Here is a 27141-nt window from a genome sequence, read left to right as displayed (position 1 = left end):
AGAAATCACATGGGGTCAAGTCTGGTGATCTCGGTGGCCAAGCAATTGGTCCACCACGACCTATCCACCGTTGTGGAAATGTTTTATTTAGCCATTCCCGGACCAGGGCAGCGTAATGTGGAGGAACCCCATCCTGCTGAAACCACATGTTTCGCCTATCGACAAGTGCGATGTCATTGAGAATATTCTCTAAATAATTTTCTAATAACTCCAGATATGTTTGAGCATTGACAGACCGTTCAAAATAATATGGCCCATAGATTTTTCGATTGAAAATGCCGCACCATACCAGAACCGAGCTTCGATATTGACGATTGGTTTCCTTTCTCCAATGAGGGTTATCAATAGATCACATTCGCATATTTTGGTGGCATATTGCCCCGTTAGTACTAAATACACTGTTCGCGTTTCGCGACTTTTTTTCTTTTATTGGATTGAGCGGTAGGCTTTGAATTTGGCGCCGCGAGAAGAAGAGCAAGCGTGTCAGCGTCACGCTGCAATACGCAGGCGCGTGCAGTGTGGGGGTGTAAAGGACGGTCCGGGACTGGGCCTGATTCATTCTGACGTGGGTCAGGGACTTCTGCGCATTGAATTGTTGCCTTTTGTGTTTGAGCTATTTGGTGTGTTTTATTTTGATTTAAATGTATCGGTGGCGATCGGTTAACGTGCGCAAGTTGAGTCGGGCGTGTGTCCTTAGTTTGGGAAGCACTGAGTGCGATTTGGGACCGTGTGATCACGGTCATTTTTTGTTCCCACTTGGGGAACGTGTCCTGTGATCAGGAAATGCACTAGTTGCAATTAGGACTTCGTGTGATCACGATTATTTGTTCCCACTTGGGGAACGCCTCCTGTGACCAGGAATTTGTTTGTAACGAGGACCACGACGATTGGCTGCGGCGTCGGCGAGGTGTCATCCGAGTGCGGTTTGTACAGAGCTCTGGCGTGCGATAGTATAAGTTTTTGAATGATCATTCAAGTAATAGTTAATCTCTAGATCATAAGTTTGCTTTTTTTATATTACAATTATTTTATTTGGTATTTTCTTTTTATTTTGTGGTAATTTATTTTGTTCATGGAACCAGGCTTTTTCCTCACTTGAGACTGGGGTTTTTTACGGCCGGTATCCTCTAAAGATTAAAATCATTATTTTCATTTATTTAATAAATTCATTTATTTTGATTCATTCTTTAAAATCTAATACCACGTGTTTTATTTACCCTCGGTGACAACAATCACACCCCGTTTCCTCTCCCCTTGTTATTGTTTTCTAATATTCGGAACATACACATTCATCTGTCAGTAATATATTTCTCATGAAGTGATTGTTCTCCGTCAGCTTTCCCGCAACCCATCTGTTAAACTGCAAGCGGGGTTCAAAGTCTCTGTCAAATAATTTATGCACCGCTACCGACTTATACGGTTTCATGTTATTTTTCTTTAAAATCTTGTGAATTTCTTGTTGATTTCGATATCCTACAGCTTATTAATAGTTCTCGAAGTGATGATGTTGGTTTTATATTGATAGCTGCTAATACATGAATTTCATGAGTACGTAAGTCAGTGGGATCCCTCACTCTGAAACCGTCTGCCTCATGTATCATACCGGTTAGTCGAAACTGCTCACAAATTCTTTTTATCTGAAAATTCCATATTGTGAAATTTTGCATAAGATTTATTACCGCGCTTCATCAATACAATAAACAACGAAAGAATTAAAGATTCAAACCCTAATATTGTTATAGTAAGTAAAAACGAAGACTTTACCGTCATTGGATGTGGTTCTGGTCGATCTGGATGCTGTCGGTGAAAAATCCAACTTACTTCCCGGTATGATAAATACGAATTACCTCTCAGTCGCACAAATTCTATTTTGTCTTCAATACTAAAGAACATTTTGAACTAACGAACTTTGAACTAACGAAGGATTACTGCACACTTTCAAGAACTGAACAATTCTGAGTCAAATACTGTTTCGCACTTCTTGAAGAAATTTTTCAGAAGATATTATTGGTTTCTTTGAAAACAAAGAAATTTCTTCTATTGGTTGGAAAAGTCTAAGGAGATGGTAAGCCGAAGAGAATGGAAAATTTTCAAGGATTCATAAAAGAGGAGAACTTATAAAACGTATTGAAAACTATTTCGGTGCACAATAAACTCATAAAGGACCAGCAAGTCTAATTAGATACTCTCGGGAAAGTTGGAATTTTGAATAGCAGTTTTCTAACGCTATGTAATAAATGCATTATCTGTGTTTAGCGACGTCAAAGTTTTTCTACCATTCAAAGGTGTCTACCAACGAATTTTACGAGTTTATTGCTTATAAACCAGTGACCAGCTGCGCGGACCTCGTGCATTGTCCCTCACTAATTACCGCTACATGCGAGTGACCGATAGGTACAGGTAGACATCTATTCACATTTCAACACAGATTTTAGTAAATATGGAAGAAGAATTTGTAAAACGAATTGAAACGTGTATTTCAAATCATGGAAGACACGTAGAATAAATTATTATAATAAAATATGAGAGAAATTAAAATAAAGTTATGTCTTTATACCTACCTACAGCTAAAACACTTTAATAAATGTTCCAATCTTCCAAATTATTAACGACAAACTTAACGTGATAGACGGCAAACTTAAACCGTAATAGACAATACTTTCCCTGTTTTTTACTTTTCGGGCCTGCCGTTCCGAGCGTAGACCCTTGCTATCGATTTCAAGAGGCATAGTCGAACATCTTGCACTTACCTCAACAATAGGGCCGCTTTTACGACTTGCCACTCAAACCGAAACGTATCTACTGAAAATCGGGAAATTTGTAAACGTTATATCGTGAAAACTAATTAAAATCGGGTGTATACATTAAAGCTTAATGAATTCGTCTTGAAAAGCACTATCACATGATGTGAAAAAAATATATAGTTCCATTTAAAAAACGAAACTTGACCATCATATCTTTTAAACTAATAATGTAAATAAATTTTCGTTCACGCCAAAACATGGGCCCCCTTGTACCGTGCAATTTCCATATAAACAATTTTTCCTATCATCAATAGTTACGAAATAAAACGTCTGTCACACTTTAGCGCGGACACACTGTATAAATCGTAAAGTTTCAAGTGTGATATCAGAGCGTTTGCATATTATTATTATATATTTTGTTAACTTACATTAAGCATCTTTACTCTTGTTAAACATTACGCATGAACTGTTAATCTCAATAACGAGTTTTCAAAATTAACTAGATCTCAATTTTTGGCATTTCATATTTTGTTATTTACTCGACTTTTATTCATAATTAAACCAGTTTCACCAGTTAAACAGTTTCGAAATTCATTTCAAACACACCTCACACTTTTCAGTTATACACGCCTACCATCATATACAGATTCAAGGAGGGACCCGTACGGGACCTAAAGCGTTGAACGAACCCAACGAAGGACTAATACTCTAAATTCTAATTCTAACATCTTAATAAACTTGTCTTTCGTCTTTTAATTGTCGAGAGCGTTAACCCGCTCGAGACAGGTGGCAGCGATACCAACCGTCGCGCCAGAATAGGAGAGAAAAGAATAGGGAATTGCCTTTCAATCATCTAATTGAAACAGCAGTCACTTCTTCTTTTTAATTTTCCTTTTACGTTGCGCCGTCGCACGCGCAACGTAACAGATGAATGAAGATAAATATTGAAAAAAGAAAAAGTTAATGGAAATAGATGATATAGGACATTAATAATTTCATGAAGGGAATAAGAAAAAAATTATTTTAGCTGAAAAAATAAATTTTGAGTCCTACGCTCGCTTCGCTCCAGAAAACCTCTTCTCGGGAATCCTTTCTTCGAAAATCTGTAACAAATTAAGAAATATAGTATGGCATCGCGTAACTCAGGAGATCGTATGATCCGCGAGTACAATTGCTATTTCATGCAATTGTGAACCACTAACAGAGTCAGTGTTACTGCACTTTACAGTGCAGTGCGACGCCGGACAGTAGCAGTATTCGTGCTACTTTCTGAGAGAGACCTTTTGCGCTTTTCTAAGCTTGCTCTCTCCTCTGTTATAAATTGAGGCTCCCGAATGGGCATTCCCCTATTGTACCGGCTATCTATTAATTCCAGTAACATGCACAATAAATAAAATTGAATTAATTTTGGCTCCATATTGTTTTGTCAAAAGTTATCGTCTCTATCGACTCTAATGTACTTTAACCCTTTTCGGGTCCAAATACAAAATAAGCAATATTTTCTACCTGTGACATGTAATTGTCCTTGTACTTGGTAGTAATAGTAGTGGTTCCTGTTCAATGCATTTCTTTCTGCGTCTGCAAATATATGCCGAATAACTGCAACACTTTTGATTGCCTCCTCCGGCAATAAATTCTCCGCCGTTTTGGGACATTTGATTTCCACAATGCCCTCTTCGTCTATAAGTCCATCTGGCGAAGCTCCTAAGAACGGGATGGCACTATCAATAAATAATCCACATTCTTTAATTTCAACACCAATGCACACACTTAGTTCTTCACGTGCGAATTTTTCGCATTCCTGTCCATATTGTACTGCAGGTGTACTAATCAGTCGTGGATACAATAACGACTTCACTGAATTTCCACAGAGCGTGCCAATTCGACGACGGCATATTCGTCCAAAATTAGCGGCCGTCAATAATTTAGATTTGTAATTCAACCATCTCGGATTTTTCGCTTGACCGATGGTTTCTTCTTCAATGGCATCTCTTCTATTTTGCCAATTCTGTAATATTTCCATATGTTTTTTTTGCTCTAATTCATAAATATTGTTAACCATATCCGGTTTTTCAGCGTTTGGTCCGTAATTGGAATCCTTCTCAGAACGGAATTGTTTCCGCACGTGCTTTGTAATTTTTTTTCCTTTCTCTTTTCACTGTATTTCTCATTTTCTTTCTTCCTTCTATTTTCTATTTTGCGTAAAATAACGGGCGGTTTCTAGTTCATCGCCGTATTCAGACGCGACAACACTTGTTTTGTGTTATACTGTAGGACAGCAGCAGCACATCTTCCCGTGTAAGATCCCCTCTCTCCGAAATTCAATCTTTTTTTATCCGACTTCGAAAAGGAGAAGGATACTCAATTTGATGTGTATGTATCTTTTTTTTTTATGTATGTTCACCTATTACGCCGAGACGGATGGACAAATCGGAACGAAACCTTTTGCGTCTGGTAGAGTATGTCTCCCGATTAGTCCAGTTAAAAAAATATTTTGCATTTTTTCATTCCTAACGACTTTCTTTTCTAAATGTATGTTCGCCGATTATTCCGAGACGGATGAACTAATTGGAACGAAACTTTTTGCATCTTGTAGAGCATATCGTCCAATTGGTCCTGCAAAAAATGTTTGTATTTTTTCATTCCTAACGACTTTTATCGCAAAATACGTAATACTTCAGTTGTATCTTCCGGCGTTTATGCTGCAGGGAATGTACCGATAGCGATGAAACCTTTCACATTTAGTAGGAGGTATATCCGCGATGATTCCACTTGCAAAAATTTATGAAATCTGTTGTTTATTAACAACTTAAATTCGGTCAAGTTTTTTCCGGTTTATGGTTATTAGCTAAGCAACAGAAATCTAAAATCACCTTACACTATTCTACAAATACTACTGGTTCCACTAAAAAGTGTAAAATTATTTCTATTTCATTTATTGCAATATTCCATAGCTATTAATAATATCTACTTAATCGTTAAATAGGATACCAAATACATTTCAAAGTTTTCGGAGGCGGCCCAAAATTAAAAATATCCGAACAAACGATGCTGCCAATAACGATTTGATTGCGGTATGGCAAACTTGGTAATTAATAAGTCGTAAGCGAAAAATTATAGGTCCGGCTGAAAACATTTGTAATTGTAACCATTGTATGAAAAATTGGCACCACTCCTGATGTACATGCACTATACTGTAGTTCACAAGAAACCATACTTAACTCGCGCTGCTCACTAGGTCTAGAGAGATTTTTAATAACGTGTGTTATTCCCCTCTACAGCTTGCTTCTTATTATACTTTGCGATCATATAAATGGTGGGCAGAAATATAAGACATATGATAACTGATAACCGGTGATGATATTGTAAAGTTTCACGATACAATGAAATTGCTATTATTTGTCGCAAAAAAAAAATGATGTGAACGCAAAGTAAGAAGCGAGCTGTAAAGGGGAATCACACGCACTATTAAAAGTCTCCCTAGACCTCAGTAGGTCACTAGCTGCGCGAGTTAAGTGCGGTCACTCGTGAACTGCAGTATAGTTAATTCGCAATGGGTTTGTTGATTCCCGTCAAATATTGTTTACTTGAAATTATCAAATGGGTGATTTATCATAGGTTGCCGACGCCGGAGTTAGGATCTTCCTAGTAGAGCAAAAGTTTTTAATTTCGCGCCGCCTCCGAAAACTTTGAAACATATTTAGTATCCTATTTAACGATTAAGTAGATATTATTAATAGCTATGGAATATTGGTATAAATGAAATAGAAATTATTTTACACTTTTTAGTGCATTTCGAAGTCGGATGTTTTTTTTGTTAATAAAATAATGTTTAACAAAAAAAAAATCCGACTTCGAAATGCACTAAAAAGTATAAAATAATTTCTATTTCATTTACATCTGTATTCCACAGCTATTCATACAAACTGCTTAATCGTTAAATAGGATACTAAATATATTTCAAAGTTTTCGGAGGCGGCGCAAAATTAAAAACTTTTCCTCTACTAGGAAGATCCTAGTTCAGGTGTCGGCAACCAGTAACAAATGACCCATTTGATAATTTCAAGTAAACAATATTCAACGGGAATCAATATACCCATTACGAATTAACTATACTGCAGTTCACGAGTGACCGCACTTAATTCGCGCAGCTAGTGACCTACTGAGGTCTAAGGAGATTTTTAATAGTGCGTGTGATTCCCCTTTACAGCTTGCTTCTTACTCTGCGTTCACATCAGTGTTTTTTGCGACAAATAATAGGAATTTCATTGTATCGTGAAACTTTACAATATCATCACCGGTTATCAGTTATCGTACGTCATATATTTCTGCCCACCATTTATATGATCACAAAGTATAATAAGAAGCAAGATGGAGAGGGGAATAACACACGTTATTAAAAATCTCTCTGGACCTAGTGAGCGGCGCGGGTTAAGTATGGTCTCTCGTGAACTGCAGTATAGTGCATGTACATCAGGAGTGCTGCCAATTTCTGATACAATCGTTGCAATTACAAATGTTTTCAGCCGGACCTATAATATTTCTCTTACGACTTATTAATTACCAAGTTTGCTATACCACAATCAAATCGTTATTGGCAGCACCGTTTGTTCGGGTATTTTTAATTTTGCGCCGCCTCCGAAAACTTTGAAATATATTTAGTATCCTATTTAATGATTAAGTAGATTGTATTAATAGCTGTGGAATACAGATATAAATGAAATGGAAATTATTTTATACTTTTTAGTGCATTTCGAAGTCGGATTTTTTTTGTTAAAAATTATTTTATTTTACACTTTTTAGTGGAACGAGCAGTATTCGAAGTTTACTTGCAGGGACAAGTTTGAAAAATCGCGATCGGTATATTCCTTGGACGGTAACCCTAAAGAATAGGCTTTTTATTATAATAATAATAGTTATTATAAATAAGAAGTTACATAAATTTTGGGAAATCGAATCATCGCGGAATGATCTACGAAATGTGAAAACTTTCATCGCAATCGGTGCATTCCTTGAACCAGAATGTATTTTGCAATAATGAATATCGTTCGGAATAAAAAAATGCAAAATATTTTTTTTACGGGACCAATGGGGAATTGTATTGTGCAAGGTGCAAAGGGTTTCATTCCGGTTGGTCCATCCGTCTCAGAATAATCGGTGAACATACACCGCACGTACGTGAAATAGTACGTTTTTTTGCAATAAAAACCGTTCGGAATAAAAAAATGCGAAATATTTTTATAACGGGACCAATCGGGAGACATACTTTAGAAGATGCAAACAGTTTCGTTCCAATTGGTCCATTCATCTCGGAGTAATCGGTGAACAAAGCCAGGAAAAAAAACAATAGTTGTTCATGAATATCTCGAAAACTAAAGGTTTCCGTTAATTATGCATAATGAAGAAGTTGTTCAGAATCATGCCCCCGACAATATATTAAAAGATCATTGAAGTCATTCTGTGTTGAGATTAGAATCTTCCCGTTTTTTTGCAATAAAAACCGTTCGGAATAAAAAAATGCGAAATGTTTTTATAACGGAACCAATCGGAAGACATATCCTACAAGACGCAAAAGATTTCATTCCGATTGGTCCATTCATCTCGGAGTAATCGGTGAACAATGCCAGGATAAAAAAATATATATACTGATGGAATTGAGTATTCTCCTCCTTTTCGAAGTCGGATAAAAAGTGGCAAGAAAGGTAAGTTACGTTTTATATTATAGATTTGCATGAAGTCATTAATTTGCGATGCAGTAATATCATGGTATTTTATAATATGTAATACAATATTACATATTTCCTTCTCTCATTCTCTCCCTTCTTTCATTTTTTATATTGGAGCTCTCCTTTGCGCGTTCGGCGCCTACCATGATGGCGCGTACCATCAACTCCATTCCTCGGGCCCCTCACCGCTATTTCGACTGCTGACATGAATCGGTACGAGGTAATAAGCATCTTGTAAATCCAACGTTCCCATAAAGTAACCGGGATGAACTAAACCTGCTGCCGTTCTAATATCTTCCATTTTGAAGTGCGATGTCTGAATGAAGTCGTTTAAACCTTTTAAATTTAAAATAAAGCGATAAGATCCATCAGGTTTCGGTACTAGGAAATAACTTGATAGAAAGTGATTTTTACATGGTTTACATTCCTCGATTGCACCCTTCGAGACTAATTCCTCAATCGCATTTTGAAATTTTTTAACCTCTTCGTTGGAGGTGAATTTTGATACTGGATTTCTTCGTTGTACCGGTTTCTTATAAAACCTAATTTTATAACCCTCTATACAATCTAAGATAAACCTATCCGAAGTTATTTCTTTCCAATTGTTCAAAAAACACTTTAGTCTTCCCGCAACTTTACTTACACTTATCTCATCCGGTTCTGGTTCCTGGGTCTGTCGTTTCTCTGGAGCCGCGCATTTCGGTTGAACGGCTGATTTTGTGGCTTGTTTCTGAAGACAAGCCTTTGCCTGTATTGGCATGCCTGAGAATTTCGATAGCCCGCCTGACAGGGGCTTGGCCTCCTCCCCTGCAGGCTGAAGGAGTTTAAATTCGTTTTGGCAGACAACGATCTCTGATTCGTATGACTTGATTGCTTCTTTATTGAATTTGCAACTTTTTCCATGGTCCTAGCCTCTCGAACCTTGTCAGCAAGGTTCTTACCAAACAGGAAAACATCAGGTTTGGTGCTTTCCAGCATTGTCCGTGTGTCCCTGTCGACACCAGCCAAAATCAAAGCTATCCTTGACCTGGTCTGACTATGCAATAGTTCCACCATCAATCTGCCAGCATCGTGCAGTCTCTCCATCATCTGCGCCCTATCGATGCTATCTTTTTCCTCTATTAAGGAGGTCATGGCAGCTCCCAAACAGGTCAGAGCAGCACCGGCCATCTGCTGTCTTTGACGCATATGTGTGCCCTGGACTTGGAATGGCCTGGTAGTTTAAGTGCTATTTCTGGGTTAACCTCTGGTACCTCTAAACCCTTTGGGCTTTTGTATTTTTTCATTAATTTCTCCTTTTCCTTCTTTTCTAGTCCATTTGCAGACCAATATGCCCATCTGTTAAGAACCGAAGAGTGAACTCTCAGATCTAGTGCTCTCGAGGCAATAAGCATGGATCCTCGCCCAAAATCTCAGCTAGATCTTCCTCAATTGGCATTTCTTTTTCTTCTTCCTGTGCATTCTCTACAAACAACAGAGTTCTGTGTAATACATATAGAACTTGCCTAATGTAGGCACCTCCTGCGAGGGCGCCTACATTGTGAAAAAAAAATTGTGCATAATGCAAGCACAATAAATAGGCATATACGTTAAACATGATCATTGCACCTCTTGCGAGGGTGCATAATCTTAAACAAAAAATAATCTTTCTTTATCCCCCTTAACTATGTGTAGCCTTTGTTTGCACGAAAGGTACCGATATGCGTAGCCTTTGATTGCACGAAAGGCTCTTTTTTCCGTTTTATGCAAGAACGGAAATAACCAGACCAGAGGATGAAAAGAAAAACTTTACCTTTTTCATCACTATCTTGGTCACTATCCGACGCCATGTTCACATTTTCTTCAACTGTTGCCAGGCTTCCTTCATTTTCTGACTCGGTCTCTTCGCCCTTATCTTCCTGCAATTTCTTCATTTGATCCTGCAGAATCTTAAATTTCTTTTGCAGCAATTCGATGTCTACACTTTCCCTTTTCCTTTTACCCATTTTTGTACACACACCGTAGATAAAAGTTCAAACACGTCCTACCTCTAACGCACAACGAAAGAATATAAAGATCGGCATAGGGGATTGGTAGAGATCGGCATAGAGAGACGGCAACTCTACCAAATAATTTTTTACTCTGAACGTTGTGACCTCTAGCGGACAAGAAAGGAGCTACACTAGTAATCTTGAAAACGAGGCGAATGAAATATAATTATTAGTATTGTAGCGGCTCTCCAGCGAAATTTCGCGTCGATCGTGCGTACGAGAACGTTCGCGACAAAAGACGATCTCGCCGTATTTATTTATAGTAATAAAAATCATTTCTCTAATATTGACCATTTTATTTTTATTTTCAATATTGTACCATGAAATTACTAGATCAATTCTAATTAAACTGTTTACGCATTATAACTTGAGCTTCGCTCTTATCGGCCGTCCCGCGATGCCCACGTTTTTTTATCATTGTCACGGTTACAATGTCTGTTATAAATGATCGTTTCTTATAAACTCGGATTGTTATAAATCAGAGCTGGGCAAGATTTTCACTTTTCAGCTGATTTTTAGCTTGCTCCGCCAACCGCTATTCCCCTTGCCAAGCCGAATAGCATACCTGCTTCTGTTGTAATTCGGTCAAGCAGATTTGAAATGGATTATCATTTATATTCCTTACTCTTTTCTATGTATTTCTATAAATCTACGTACAGTATTGTAAGCAACTATATAATTATTTCGAGACAATACTGTATTTATTTCCCCCAACATTATATAAAGGGCTCATCCCGTATAAAATAAATAAATAAATAAATAAGTTATTACATTTGAAACTTTATACTATTAATGTTTAAAATGTTTATAATGTTTATATGTGTATTCAATATCTTGTTTGTATTTTTGTATTTTTAAGTTGGTACTACCTTCGGGTTTCTTTTGTTCGGCTACTCCCGCCTTTAGGTCGATTTATATTATCCGTTCAGACACGGGCCGTTTCCGATCAGTTAGGTTCCGACAAATATTGTTCTGTGTTATTGAATACGAGTGTTTATATATACCGTGATGAATCGGTTCCGACACGTTCCATTTCAGACATAAGACGACCGACATTCTCGAAAAGAATAATTTGACTGAAGCGATACGTGACTGAAACAATCGAAATGCGACCGAACGGACGCTGTCGTATGATATGCATTTGGTTCAGACAAAATCTGACGATAGAACAGACGTGGTGTGAGCAATATATTATAATAATGCAGAACGAAAAGTTAATAGAGTTAGTGAGGCATTATACTTTTTTGTATAATCAAGAAGATAAAAATTATAGTGACAATTATAAAAAGGATGCCCATTAATTGTCTGAATAACGTCCAATATTCTCCACTAATCTTTCTTATTTTTAACATTTTATGGGTGCCAAAACGTCGCTTTCTTTTCTTATTTTCTTCCTCTTCATCTAATAGTAAGGCTATGCAGCACAAATCTTTTAAAGATAAATGCGAAAACATTTTCGAACGATGGCGATTAACGTTCGCTGTCTGTCGTTGTCGGACGTGAACTGATGATATAAATACTACATCGTTTTTGTCGGAACCTAACTGATCGGGAACGGCTCGTGTCTGAACGGATAATATAAATCGACCTTTTTTCGTTCTTGCGACGCTATTCGGTGCTCGATGGTGCAATGCACGTGTACCACGTTTTTTTTTATATAAGAGATTAAATGTTTTATAAACAACCTGTGTTGTTTATTCCGTTGCCCACCAACATATACTGTTCCTTTTTTAATGTCGCACAATAACTTGTCGCAACAATAAACTTGACCGATTTGCTGATAGGATTGCCTCGAAATAAGCAAGTGGTCTCTGTTTCGAAATAAGCAACTCGCTGTCCCCTCTTCTTTGTTTGAAGTCGCCCGCAAAGTGAGAGGTACGAGAAATGAGTGAGAGAAATCAGTGGTAGCATTTATCCAAGCGAGGTGTCGAATCTCGGGTTACACGCGACGACCAGCCAAGCGTGAACGTAGAAAGAGACAGACAGTGGTGGAAAGAGAGAGGTCCGATGATCAAAGGAAAGAGCCGAAACGTATCGGTGTGACTAATACTAATTGAAGTATAAAACTTTTTTATTTTTGACTTTTTTTTATTGAAACTTTTACTAACGCATTGGTGAAATTTTTCTGATTACAATGGTACAAAACACGATATAGTTTCAATTATAATTACTTGCTAAAATTGATGTTAAAGGTTGGCGAAAAGCAACAGAGATCGACATCAAAACCAGTCGCGGTGTTGGCTCTGGTTTCAAAGGTTTCATTTATCCAAGCACGGTGGCGATTCTGGGTATTTAATGTTGCATTTATCCAAGCGAGGTGTCGATTCTGGGCATTTAATGTTGCATTTATCCAAGCGAGGTGTCGATTCTGCGTCTGTACACATGTTTTCTATTCAGCCGACATGCCGACTCTGTGTCCGTACACATGTTTTCTATTAAGCCGACATGTCGATTCTGAGTCCGTACACATGATTTATATTCGTCAATCCTATGTTGCTTATTCTATTACTATTGTTTATCTATTCTATTATTATTCTATTATTATTCTTAGCTTGTAAATTACTATAATTTTCAATAGAAAGTAACTGTCCGGTTTCATGGAAATCACGGACTTTTCCTAACATCATAAAGCACCTAATTTGCAGTCAATAGTTCCGCAGCTTACAAATATTCTGAACGGAACCGTGGTAACAATAAGTTTATGAAGCCATCGACCAGTTTAGAACTTTGCTGGAAATATTTTCCTGTTGATTGCCTACCTATATTGCCTCGGGGTTAGTATGTTTCATTTTCGGGTTGTTTATTGCCCGCCATGGTCACTTCGCAACCACCTGGAATTTCCTCGATGACACAGGGGTAGCCTCGCTACCTGAGATTACCGCTAGTCGAAGGCGGTGACTATCATACCACCACTGCCAAATATGTTCAACCAATGACAAAAATCAGTGAGAACCGATTGTACCAATCGGAGTAGGTCACCCCCGCCAAAATCACCCCGTCCGAGGTGACTTAAACGAAAAGAAATTGTTACCCGGCACCAGAATCAATCGAACTGTCGATACTTATTGTTAGTGAATGGTTAAAGTGTTTAATATGGCGCCCAGAAAGAAAGTAACTCCATCCTTAGAGGAACGATTGCACGTTTTAGAGGACTTGAAAACTTTTAGTGTTCCGCTCGTGGCCAAAAAATATAAAGTGAATCGGACAACGATTTGGAGGATAAAAAATAGTGCACCAAAAGTTATGGACTTCGTTGACAAAGGGAAGATCCAGCGAAAACGACGAAGAATCAGAGCATCCTTATACGATACATTGGAGCAAAATTTGCTGGCTTGGTTCATCGAAAGGAGAACTCTTGGTGATTTCATAACGAATGCTGTAATGATGGACAAAGCAACAGAATTTAAGAACAGTATAGGGCTGCCGTTCGATTTTAAAGTTAGTAGGGGCTGGTTCGATGGATTTAAAAAAAGACATAATATACGTTTAGTGAAAGTTTATGGGGAAAGTGCAAGTGCTGATCAAGATTCCGCGAAACAATTTTGTGACGATTTTACTAAATTATTGGAAGATGAGAGTATAAATATAGATAATGTGTACAATATGGATGAAACTGGGCTTTTCTGGAAAGCCTTACCATCGAAGACCTTGGCAGGAAGAGAAGAAGGGATTGTGAAGGGATATAAAAGTCGCAAAGAGCGAATTACGGTGGCGCTATGTGCGAATGCATCTGGGACGCACAAGTTAATGCCGCTAGTGATTAATAAATACCAAAATCCTAGGGCACTGAAAAATTGCAGAGGCAATCTTCCAGTTATTTTTAAATCGCAGAAGAATGCGTGGATAACGCAACCATTATTTTATGAGTGGTTTGAACATCATTTTAAGCCTGCTGTACGGGCACATCAATTAAGGAATGGACTGACCGGCAAAGTAATATTATTACTAGACAATTGCGGAGGACATAAAGTGCCGGAAGAACTCTTAGATGAAGATAATTTTAAGATTATGTATCTTCCTCCTAATACGATCAGTGTGATACAGCCAATGGACCAGGGCATAATAGCCAAAATGAAAGCAGTGTATCGCCATAAAACGATAAGGAAAGCGACTACATATCAAGGCGGGATAAATGAATTTCAGAAGAAATTTACACTAAAAGATTGTATACAAGTTTTGGACGAATCATGGATGGAAGTATCTCCCAACAATATTATTAATTCTTGGATAAAAATTATTCCCAATCAGGAAGATTCGTATCGTCGTGCTATGAGGGAAGACATAAGCACCTTAACAAATGAATCATACATAGAAGAAGATATTGTACGATTTATGTCCAATTGTGAAGAACAAGAAAGAAGAGCATTCATAGACGAGGAAGATAGAAAAGAGCAGGAAGAAGAAGAGATGCAAGAAAATGCAGGCGAGCAACATAATGAACAAGAGGAGCTGCAACATTTGTTTGAGCGTATGGACTTGCATCTATCTGTACAAGCGTCTCTTATTCGAGATATGTTTAAAGTCATCAAAACCCATGTATTAGGTAATGTTTAATATTCATTATAAGTATAGTTGTATAATTTTATAAAAATTATAAACATAATTTTCATTTTAATAATTAATTTTTATTTTTTAGGCACCAATGATTAAGATCCTCGTCCTGGATTTTCTTGGTTCTTCTTCTTCACAGCTGGACAGATAACAGCACTTGCACTTTCCCCATAAACTGTCACTAAACATATATTATGTCTTTTTTTAAATCCATCTAACCAGCTCGTACTAACTTTAAAATTTAACGTCAACCCCATACTGTTCTTTAATTCTGTTGCTTTGTCCATAATTACGGCATTCGTTATTAAATCACCAAGAGTTCTTCTTTCGATGAAGCAATTCAGCAAATTTTGCTGCAATGCGTCGTACAACGGTGATCTGATTATTCGTCGTTTTTACTGCATCTTCCCTTTGTCAACGAAATCCATAACTTTTGGTGCGTTATTTTTTATCCTTCAAACCTTATTCATTTCAATATATGACAATATTTATTATAATGTACCATTTTATTATTATTTTAATAAATAAATATCATTCAACCTATATCGTGTTTGATATCATTTTAATCAGGAAAATCTCACAAATGTGTTAATAAAAGTTTCATTAAGAAAAAGTTAAAAATAAAAAAGTTTTATCGTTCAATTAGTATTAGTCACACCGATATTACGGTCGGATCATATTACACGGTTTCCTCGCCAAGCGGCTCGGTTCGACGTAGGGGGATCCCCCCAAGTGGAGGGGATAGCGATGTTGCACTTATCCAAGCATTCTTTCGTTGCATTTATCCAGGTTTTACTGTGCAGTATAGACTCGTTATAAGCAAAACGCTCGGGACCGGACTTTTGCTTATAACGTGTAGTTCCACTATTGTTTGATGTTTGCCGACTGCTTCGAACGTAGAAAAGGACCTTGAGTGAAAAAGAGGACGGAGCGAAAACAAACCGTTCTATGTCAGACGTTCGAAGCAGTCGGCAAACATCAAACAATAGTGGAACTACACGTTATAAGCAAAAGTCCGGTCCTGAACGTTTTGCTTATAACGAGTCTACACGGTAAGTATGGTCCGAATTATATCGTGTTTGGTATCATTTTAATTAGAAAAATGTCAGAAACATCATGGAAAAAGTGTTATAAAAAAAAAATGAAAAATGATAAAGTTAGGTTGTTAAATTAGTGTTGCCTCACTGATATCTGATCCCAGATCATGTTACGCTACTCGGCGAGCGAGCTTCGAGGCGTCTCGAGGGGTATACCCCCCAGTGGTGGGGATGGTTTCTTTGCAAATAGCGTAGAGATCTTTTTAGCTTATAACGAGTCTATACTGTAATGCTTTCTCAGTCCGGTATATTTGCTTCGAAATAAGCAACTCGCTCCGGATGATACTGACATAGTGGGATATGTATTAACAGTGAGTAACAACAATATACAAAATATACAAAATATACAAAACTCCTTGTCGATGCGCCAGTGAAAAAGAGTTTTACAACATATTTAAATTTTCTTTATTTCTTCAAGAGTGGCATTTAAAACATCTTTTGGGTGTGTTTCCGAATGGCCCCGTTAGAATTGAGAACTCGGGTTCGGCATATAACCTAAATTGACTACCAGAAACCGATTAAAATTGGTTTCAGAGCTGGATGTCTTACCGTTTTTGAGATATCGTGGTAAGAAGTTTTGTAAAATTCTGGGACTAAGTATGCACTATTCGATGCTGACCATGCGCGATTCACTACTGCGCATTCGGGGAACGTTAGGCGCATGCGTATTGAGGCTAATAAAACAATATAGACGATTCTCGCGTATTTTCTGATCATTACACTTCAAACTTTGAAGTGAATTCCAACCCCTCCTCCTCGTGGTGTGGTTCAGGCCGGAAATTCCGGTGGCAAACGGGGCTCTGGCTGTGGACGAAAAGCGCTGTGTTTAATGAAAACGTCCTAGATAAAATTGCTTACACGCTGACAAAGAGTCTAGCGGAACAAGTTCCGAAGCCGTACCTACATTATAAGAATAATGAATAGGTTAGGTTATGCTATTGTTTATGGGGTGAGGGTGTGGAGGAAGGGGCGGAGCCCCTCCCCCGCCCATTTGTTCGACAATATGATGGAATAGTGACGTGTTGGCATGTTAATGTTTTACTATAATCTGGGTACGGCTTCAGAACTTTTACCGTTGGGTCTTCCGTACGTGAATACAATGATTGGTACCCATGAGTTGATAGTTTTTCCATTTCCGGTGACACTTGGAGGGTGGTGGCTGCTGGGGAGTGGATTTAATAGCGCAATGCGCCCTTTAATAACGCTGGTATATGTAAGTGTAAACTTGGGAACGGTAGAGCGGGTTATGAACCCCACGAGGCTCACAAAACAATGAGGTTAGATTAGGTTCGGTGTATGCGCAGTATCGAATAGCATATGTTCAGAACCGAATAGCACAGGCGCACTAATGAATTGCGCATGGTCAGTATCGAATAGCGCATACGTAGTCCCGGAGTTTTACAAAACTTCTTATTACGATATTTCAAAAACGATAAGACATCCAGCTCTGAAACCAATTTTAATCTGTTCCTGGTATTCAATTTAGGTTATATGCCAAACCCAAGTTCTCAATTCTAACGGGGCCATTCGGAAACTTATCCAATATCCGGAAGTACAACTCCTGTCAGAATCGAGCTGATTTTTTTTGTGTGGTTCACTGTGCGCGGTGAAAACTCGACGAAATAGAAATATACGTTGCCCAGTATATTGGTGACCTATTCGCACATTGTATTTACATGTTTACATTTTATCTACATCTAACGAATCTGCTAAGGCTTCTTCATGGACAATTCCAGATGTAAACAAAAAACAAAACATCCCCCTCGAGTTGAACAGTAACATATTAAATTCGTTTTGCTGACTGGGGGGCTCTGCCCCCGAGACCCCCCTTAATACTACACTAATACCAATACCCATTTTTAATATAAGGAAATAATAAACACAATTTACAAAGTAACATATTTATTGGTATTAGTTAGTGTAGCTATTGGGGGGGGGGGGGAGCACAGCCCCCCACCCAGTCAGCAAAACGAATTTAATATGTTACTGTTCAACCGAATATTTTCTATTTCGTCGAATTTTCACCGCGCACAGTGAACGCGAACATAAAATCTTTAAAAAAATATTTATTGACATTGTTTTTGTTGATGTGCTGGCATAATAATATTAAATATGATGTTTTTTAACTGTAAGAAACCGTACAAAAAAATCAGCTCGATTCTGACAGGAGTTACACTTCCGAATATTTAGCCAGATGTGCACTAATATTAAAATAATCGTCAAAAGAAATAAGAGGGAGTGTAACACGCAATTAGTAAATTGGAGCATGTTTCGTTCATGTGATTCTACATGCCCTCGGAAACGCATAGGGCGAGAATCAGAGGGCATGCTATATTCTATCCTTCTTCAAAAAATAACATCGCTGCCCGGCCGATCACTTTATGATTTACCGCTACCTCGGATCTCTCACTCGTTTCTCGCATTCTCTATCGTCCCGTTTCGAGAACAAAGTCAAGCCGAATTGGGATGTGCTAAATGTTAAAGCAAAAAAAAAGTCACGATGTATTAATGAAAAGTTAGCTAGTGTGCCCACCGAGAGAGGGCAGGGTGTACTGTCTAGTCTAGTTTTAAGACGCAGTAAAAAAGTTAGAATAAAAATTATGATCTCATTTTTATTTTTATTTCATATTGATAATAAAATCGTTTGGTGCATGCATGACCGAGTTTTAGTTCAGTAAATCCCACTGCTTTTATTCTTATTGATGGGCATTATATAGATAACTAGATTTTCGGTCCATGTGTGGCTACGCCGGTAGAGGAGAAAGAGCCGGTTTGTAATACATACGCACATCTGCTCGTTTTGTTGTTAATGTCCTTCCTAAAGTAGGTTCGTACAGTCATGCTGCTTGATCTGCGTTAATCGATTTATTCTTGGTCAAATTGCGGAGCAATACATATGATCATTTTCCAAAACTTCTTGACGGTCTCTGTTATTCGAATTACAATCAAACTTTCAACTTCGATAAAGAATATTTTCAATTTTTCATTAATAGTCGCAAGGAGGTTTACTAACAGGTCACAGGGAAATCGACGCAGAAGTCGATATCTTGTTATAATAAACAAAGTGAGTTTGAAGGATCACGGTTCCAAGAAGAGATAACGCAGCATCAACTGGAAGGGTACCACGATGATTTCGACAGACCGAGTTTCATTCGTTGTTAATCTTCAGTGAGAAAAAAATATTCATCAGAAAAGAACATTGTGAATATATAGTTAAGTTTTGTAAAATAATTTAATAGCATAGGTGTGTATATAATTCGTGTGTTTTATTTTATAGTTATTTTATATTTTATATTTTATTGTTAGAGTTATTAGTAAGTTTTATAGTTTCCTTATTGTTAATTGTGATAAGTACAGACTCAAGTGAGCGGTTTTGTGTAATAGACATTTTAATACGTATTAGAATGAATCAACAGGCTTCTACATCCACTGATGGTAATAGTACCAATACTGATTGTGAAAATGAAAAGCAGCGATTGAGGGATGCTTTGTTATATTTGGAGGAGCTCCTTCGAGGAGAAGATTTAATTACTGATGGAAAAGCATATGGTATTATTTCTCATGCAGCTATTGCAATGGGTGAAAAGATTTTTGAAAACATAGTGGATATATTAAATGATTATGAAATAGTGACAGAAGAATGCCTTATCTATGCCGATGAATCAGACAGCGAAAATGTGTATGAAGAAGTTCCAGGTGAAGATGCTGATTGTGAGGACGAGTGGTCAGAACCTGCAGAAAAGAAGAGATGTTTTACAATTAGTGAAATTCCATTGGAGAGCAAAATTAAAGCAGTGACTCTAGCTCGTCAGTATCCATCATGGAGTCTACAATCATTGCGATCGAGAAGTACAAGGTTGTTGAAAAGAAAGGAAGATTTGACGCAGTGGGAAAAGCAAATTAAAAATGGAGGGACGTTATGGGACAAATACCACGCTATAGATCAATGGACATACGATCGTTTTAAAGAGGCTTGTGAAAACTTCCAACAGGTAACTACACGTCAGATTCAACAGTGGGCTTTGGCAGGAGCTCGCCAATATGAATCAAATGATTTTGAATTTAAAGCTTCTTACCGATGGGCGTCATATTTTAAAAGGAAACATAATATTCGCCAACGAAAAATTACCAAGTATGTTTCCTCGAAAGAAACTGCAAAATTAGACGAAATAATACAGACTGCCGAGAAGTTTCGGAAAATGATTTTTATAGCTCCACAATTTAACCCAAGATATATCATTAACACAGATCAATCAGCATGTCAGTATCAGTCAACTTTTAAAAGGACATTAACGACAAAAGGGGAGAAAGTAGTTCTCGTCAATAGAAAAAACATTACGAAAACCACCCATACATACACTGCACAGTATACCATAACAATGGCTGGAACACTGATACCACATGTATTTTTGTGCATGCAGAAATCTAGCGGAAGTTTTGGTCCCATCGTCAAAAAAAAGTAGATAAATTAACCATCTTCTATCTTCTATCTTCTATATATATAAAAATGAATGTTTCTTTGTTTGTCACGTATGCGTTCCTACACCATTCATCCGATTGCGATGAAATTTTGGTGAGTTGTTGTGCGAACACCAGCGAAGGTTTCTGAATAAGTATAACTACTTTACAATAGGTGGCGCGCGAGTCGTTTAAACAAATGAATGTATTTCATATAGTTTAGCGGCAGTTCATATGTTTTTGGTGTATGAGTGCGCTCGCTTGACAGAGGCCAATTGAATCCATACTAATATTATAAATGCGAAAGTAACTCTGTCTGTTTGTCTATCTGTCTGTTTGTTACCTTTTCACGCCTAAACCGCTGAACAGATTTCGATAAAACTTGGCAAGGAGATAGATTGCATCCTTAGGAAGGACATAGGCTACCTTTTGTTTTCCAAAAAATAAAAAAACAGACTTCCGTGAGCTTCAAATATGTTATAGATCAGGCTTCGGAATTAACTGCTCTTCTCGGCCGATTTTCAGATGTCACGCCTCCTTTCCCGCGCCGCGTGTCTTGGTCCCCGCGGCGATCAAGTGCTTGCGTAACCTCAAGCGCGTATTATATGAATTGCGCGTGGCGCATCAGGGCGACAACTGTAATAATAGATTTCAATGCGTTGTATTATCGATGCGTTGTTTTTTGTCATGCGCGATACATAATATGTGTATTTATGTACATATGAAATCGATTTCTTGATCGTTCACCTTCATCTCCCTTTTCTTTGCCATCTGTTTATGAAGTTATTTAAAAAAATTTGGTTGATCTTGATGTAAACTTGACTCTCCCCACTCAAGGTAAAACGGATATGACCATTCAATAGGACCTTTTAAATCTTATAAAATTTTGATCTGAAACATATTTTTTTTTTTCAAAAATATTGTATTTTATTTTCAAAATATAGGGAAGTGGGTGCCACACGGGTTGCTATTGCATATGCTTATATTACATATATTAGTAACATAATATATTGTGTTTTATATCGACAAATGTATTTTTGAAACACGAGTGAGAATTTATTTATATTAAAATAAAATGAGTTTAGCCATGTAAACGTGAAGAGGAACAACCGATCAGACACTTTCACTTTTATATATTAGTAGGGACAGGGACAGGGAAGTAGGGATAGGAATAAGGAAGTAGGGATAATAATAGTTGATTAAAATTCCCGGGCAGAGCCGGGTAACGCAGCTAGTATGAAATAAAAATAAAAATGAGGTCATAATTCTTATTCTAACTTTTTTACTGCGTCTTAAGGGGGGACATACAATTGAAAGCTAGAAATTTGCAAGCTTTTGCGGACATTTTTTGGGCAGAAAGAAATAGTGGTACATTTTTGAAACTTTGGCATTTATTAATACCTATATTAAGGTACAAAATCATATTTTTTTTAATCTTTAATTTTTCAAAATGGTGGTTTTATTAATACGATAGTCCAACAGGTCCGCGCGGGAGGTGGAAATCGGCGTGACGTGTAGCGCCCGTTATATCCTTCTCAAACATTGGAGACAGAAAGAACTTATTACTCATACCCATAGTTTCTAATTGTACCTAAATACAAATTGAAAAGTTGAGAATTGGAAGATTTATGTGCGTTTGGAAAAAATAGTAAATTTTTACAGGTTTACTTGTGTACTTTTTTTATATTTTTTGCAATAACGAAGTACTTTTTACAAAAACAATTAGGTTTAGCGACAAGGTAATAGTGTTATGAAGCTGTGATAAAAATTTCAGAAAGATCGGTTAAATAATTTTTGAGATACATTTCCCGCCAATGTAAAAAATCATGTTTCGAGAAAAACGCGTTTAAAGTTTTGCTTGGCCTCAGCAATGCTCAAGAGGCGTGTCACGCTTGGAGGCTACAGCTTCATAAAATACTTCGAATTTCTTTTTAAAATTTGGATGATATCTTGACATATTGAACTAACAATTTATGCCAAAAAAAAATTTGCATTTTTGAAAGTTCTAATTGTATGTCCTCCCTTAAGGGGGTAAACACGGGTAATGCAGCGAGGTGACATTACCGGCAAAAATGGGCCTAAAAAGGGGTTTACGGGAATACACTTTCGTCCTTATATGAGAAGATTGGGGGCTGGGTGAGGGCTCATTCGAAAGAGGAAGGTCCAATGCAGCGCGGTCTGGTCATGGTTCAACAAAATTGTGTTGATATCTAATAATATGAGTGTCCAAAGTAAAGGAAAAATCGACAAAATACATCCGCAGATTCCAAGTATTTTTTAGGTCACTAAAACAGTTCTGTGACTCAAACCGTGACCAGGCCGCGCTGCATTGAACCTTCCTCTTTCGAACGAACCCTTAATTAGATCAAAATCTTCTCATATAAGGACGAAAAGTGTATTCCCGTAAAAGCATTCCCAAAGACGAGTTCCGCCATTATCTGGATACTACAGAGCAAGTTACGTGACAAATAGAGTTCAGCTAGTAGTTATAAGGTGGCGTCTAAGTAGAATGTAAATTAATATAAGTAGAAAGGCTGCCGATCTGGAATCGTAGCCAGAATCAAGCGTCAGCTTGATTATGTCACTCGAACTGTGTTGCGAAGGCAAGCGAAAAAGGCAACATCGCCCGAACGCTGAGTGAGACGCACTACAGTCATGCTGTCCTTCTCTCATTCTGCATGTTGAGATTGTCCCTTTTCTCTAAGATTTCACTGCCGTCCGCCTGGATTTTTCACAGCGCCCCCATAACAAACCTCGCCTCATTCAAACTATATCGTGTTTGGTATCATTTTAATCAGAAAAATTTCACCAATGCGCTAGTAAAAATTTCATTTAAAAAAAGTCAAAAAATAAAAAGTTTTATAATTGAATTAGTATAGTCACACCGATATGTTTCGGCTCTTTCCTTTGATCATTGGACCTCTCGCTCTCTCCTCCACTGTCTGTCCCTTTCTACGTTCACGCTTGGCTGGCCATCGCATATAATCTGAGATTCGACACCTCGGCTGAATACATATATGAATTGTTGCACATATTCGACTTTTACTGTATAGTCGCGAGGTCCCTCCATTTATTAGTTCTAATAGTACCATAGTACTTTTTTATGCAGAATATTTCAAGGAGTTGACACAAGTAAAAAAAAAATGCAATCCATTTAAATAAAAAGTGGATTTGCATTTTTTGAGTGCATCGTTGCATTCACGAAGAAAATGAAATCACAGAAAAATATACATTATCATACCATGACGTATCCTGTATACTTTTATTAATTAAAAAACATTTATTTAAAAAAGTTAATAACTTCTTCTAAAAATAATTCTCAGATTGCCCGTTCCTTCGGAGCAGGCATATATTTTTCAGCAGCGAGGAGTGCTACGGTCCGCTATATAAAATCCACGCGTTTGGTCAGTCACTATTTATCGGAGCGGGACAATTCTATCATTTGGGTTGAAAGAAGGATAGCATGAGCACCATACATCTCACTCTAAACGCGCGCCAATGTTTCGCTTTCGTTCTTCAGGCGTATCGTGGCGATGCCTCTAGCGAGATGAGCGTTTGAATGTGTTTGTAAAAAATACTTGAGACGCTGTTGCCTTCCTAGATCGTGTTGCGCGCACGCTAGCTGAGAATTAAACCTTTCAAGTTCGTAACAAAACACGCAAGTGGCTCCACCAGGCCCAAACGAAAAACTACTGTAATACCGACGTCCCGAATTCGGTGACGTCACGTACTGTGTCTACCCCCTTAAAACTACAATAGACTAGACAGTACACCCTGCCCTCTCTCGGTGGGCACACTAGCTAACTTTTCATTAATACATCGTGACTTTTTTTGCTTTAAGGGGGCCTCAAGTATTTTTACAAACCATTCAAACGCTCATCTCGCCAGAGGCATCGCCACGATACGCCTGAGAACGAAAGCGAAACATTGGCGCGCGTTTAGAGTGAGATGTACGGTGATCGTGCTATCCTTCTTTCAACCCAAATGATAGAATTGTCCCGCTCCGATAAATTCTGACTGACTAAACGCGTGGGTTTTACATAGTGCACCGTAGCACTCCTCGCTGCTGAAAAATATATACCTACTCTGAGGAACCGAAGGAACGTGCAATCTGAGAATTATTTTTAGAATAAGTTATTAACTTTGGTAATTATTGAGATTAGGTTACCCTCACCGATTTTTATGAAATATAAATATGTTGTAAAATTAGATATTTTGAACAACTCTTTCCTATACATATAACCGCCGCTCGGCCTTAGTTTTCGAGATATTTCGAAAAACTGTTGAACTAACACATTGATTTCTGGCCATGCGTGTGTGTCGGTGACAACGTAGCATTAGTATGGATCGCCGCTTTCTACTGTTTTTGCAGGCAGCAGCACGGCGACCGACATCAATATATGTTGCGCCGGGGAGTGGAGCTCGCGCTTTCCATAGTTAAATGATACACCAGGAGCAAACTATACTGTCTATATTTCAGTTACCAAGTGGTTTAGCAATAGATCCGTACAGGTCGGCTTTCCCGATACAATCTGATATTCAAAGACGCGCGGTTGTCTAAGAGACTTCAGCATCCGGTGACGTGTTTCCGCTCGAAACAAGGGATAACTTCACGTTATGATTCAACGACAGCTTCGGACGGGGCAGTCGATGGCTCTTTCGATATATCAGAAGCGGTCGATGCGTCGAAAGAGCGGGAACTTCCCACCGTCGCAACAATATATATTCATATATACGGGTGGGCTTAAAAATTAAATTTAACTAATTTTTCATGATTTTGGAATCTCAGTATGTGTGTCTGGTCGCCTACCGGCGACCAAAATATCACTTTACCCAACCTAACTTAATTCACTGCTTAGGTAGAGTAGACTGGTTAGGTTAGGCTATATTAGGTACCATCATACCTACGATACATTGAAATTATGAATGCAGAAGTGCACAAGGTATATATTGGTCATCGTCGCCGTGCTTTTGCCTGCAAAAACAGTAGAAAAGCGGCGATCCCATACTAATGCGTACGTTGTCACGGACGCACACGGATGGCCACAATTCCAATGTGTTAGTTTCGACAGTTTTTCGAAAATATCTCGAAAACCTAAGGCCGAGCGGCGGTTATATGTATAGGAAAAAGTTGTTTCAAAATGTTGAGTTTTACAATATATTTAAATTTCATCAAAATCGATGAGGTGTAAACCAATCTCAATAATTACTTAACTTTTTTAAATAAATGTTTTTTAATTAATAAAAGTATACAGGATACGTCATGCAATTGGGACGGGTTATATCTTGAATTTGGTAACAGATAGGAAAAAGCTGTTTATATAAAGTTCAATGGTATGATAATGTCTATTTTTCTGTGATTTCATTTTCTCGTGAATGCAACGATGCACTCAAAAATGCAAATCCATTTTTATTAAGTGGAATTGCATTTTATTTTTACTTGTGTCAACTCCTTGAAACATTCTGTACTATGGTACTATTAGAACTAATAAATGGAGGGACCTCGCGTCTATACAGTAAAAGCTGAATATATGCAACAGAGATTGGGACCCAGACGTTGCATATATCCAGCCGAGGTGTCGAATCTCGGATTACATGCGATGACCAGCCAAGCGTGAACGTAGAGAGGGATAGACAGTGGAGGAGAGAGAGAGAGAGTCCAATGTTCAAAGGAAAGAGCCGAAACGTATCGGTGTGACTAATACTAATTGTTGTGCCCGGCAACGAGCATAAGGGTCATCGTACGACCATCGCCCGGCTAAAGAATGTCCGAATCAGCAGTACATACCGATAGCGAAACTCTGCAAACTAGCAGAGCACGCGCCGGGCAGCACGAACTTTTTTGGTCATCCACACGCAACGCGATACATTATAAAAAAACGAACAATTGGTAAAAGAGGCAGATTGTAAGAAGCTCGTTTTTGGCAATAAACACTCGACTGTTACTTGGACACCGGTGAATTCAAATTCTCCAACCGCTCCAGAACCCGAAATCCCAAAAAATCGCCTGAAGGCACAACATAATTCAATTATAAAACTTTTTTATTTTTGACTTTTTTTTACTGAAACTTTTACTAGCGTATTGGTGAAATTTTTCTGATTAAAATGATACCAAACACGAGTAGTTTGAATGGGCGAGGTTTGTTGTGGGGCGCTGTGAAAATCTAGGCGGGCGCGGCAGTCAAACTTACAATGAGTTGCATTGAACTTGTCGCAGTGAAGTTGGCTACAAATCGGTTCACCAACGCTGCGTGAATGCGTTAGTGAATTTGTAGCCAACTTCACTGCGACAAGTTCAATGCAACTCACAAGGGAACATCGAGACTGATACCACTCCGATTTTAATGAAACTTTGCATAAATATTTACTAGACCTGTTTATGAAGATAACTGCAATTTGTTGGTGCCCGTTTTCACTTTGAGGGAGATATCAACCCTTTTATCCGAACCGCCCTTTCTATATACGTGCTTATAAATCGTAAACAACAAAAGATATCAAAAAATAGTTGAAATAAAATGTATACCGTTTCATACGG

At 37.9% G+C, this 27141-nt stretch overlaps 1 protein-coding gene across 1 annotated transcript; it reads left to right on the top strand.

The window, feature by feature from the left end:
• Positions 1-13593: 13593 nt before the first annotated feature.
• On the top strand, positions 13594-15054 carry LOC114882023 (jerky protein homolog-like). Its single transcript, XM_029198908.2, has one exon. The coding sequence runs from the start codon at positions 13594-13596 to the stop codon at positions 15052-15054; it is 1461 nt and encodes a 486-aa protein (XP_029054741.2).
• Positions 15055-27141: the final 12087 nt, after the last annotated feature.

This window comes from Osmia bicornis, unplaced genomic scaffold (assembly GCF_907164935.1).
Source record: "Osmia bicornis bicornis unplaced genomic scaffold, iOsmBic2.1, whole genome shotgun sequence".
Classification (NCBI taxonomy): domain Eukaryota; kingdom Metazoa; phylum Arthropoda; class Insecta; order Hymenoptera; family Megachilidae; genus Osmia; species Osmia bicornis.
Note: the sequence above shows the minus strand (reverse complement) of the source record. Positions and strands in the feature narration are given on the sequence as shown.

What these genes read in the sequence shown, in the direction of transcription:
- LOC114882023 (XM_029198908.2), top strand. Translation starts at nt 13,594, where the DNA reads ATGGCGCCCAGAAAGAAAGTAACTCCATCCTTAGAGGAACGATTGCAC.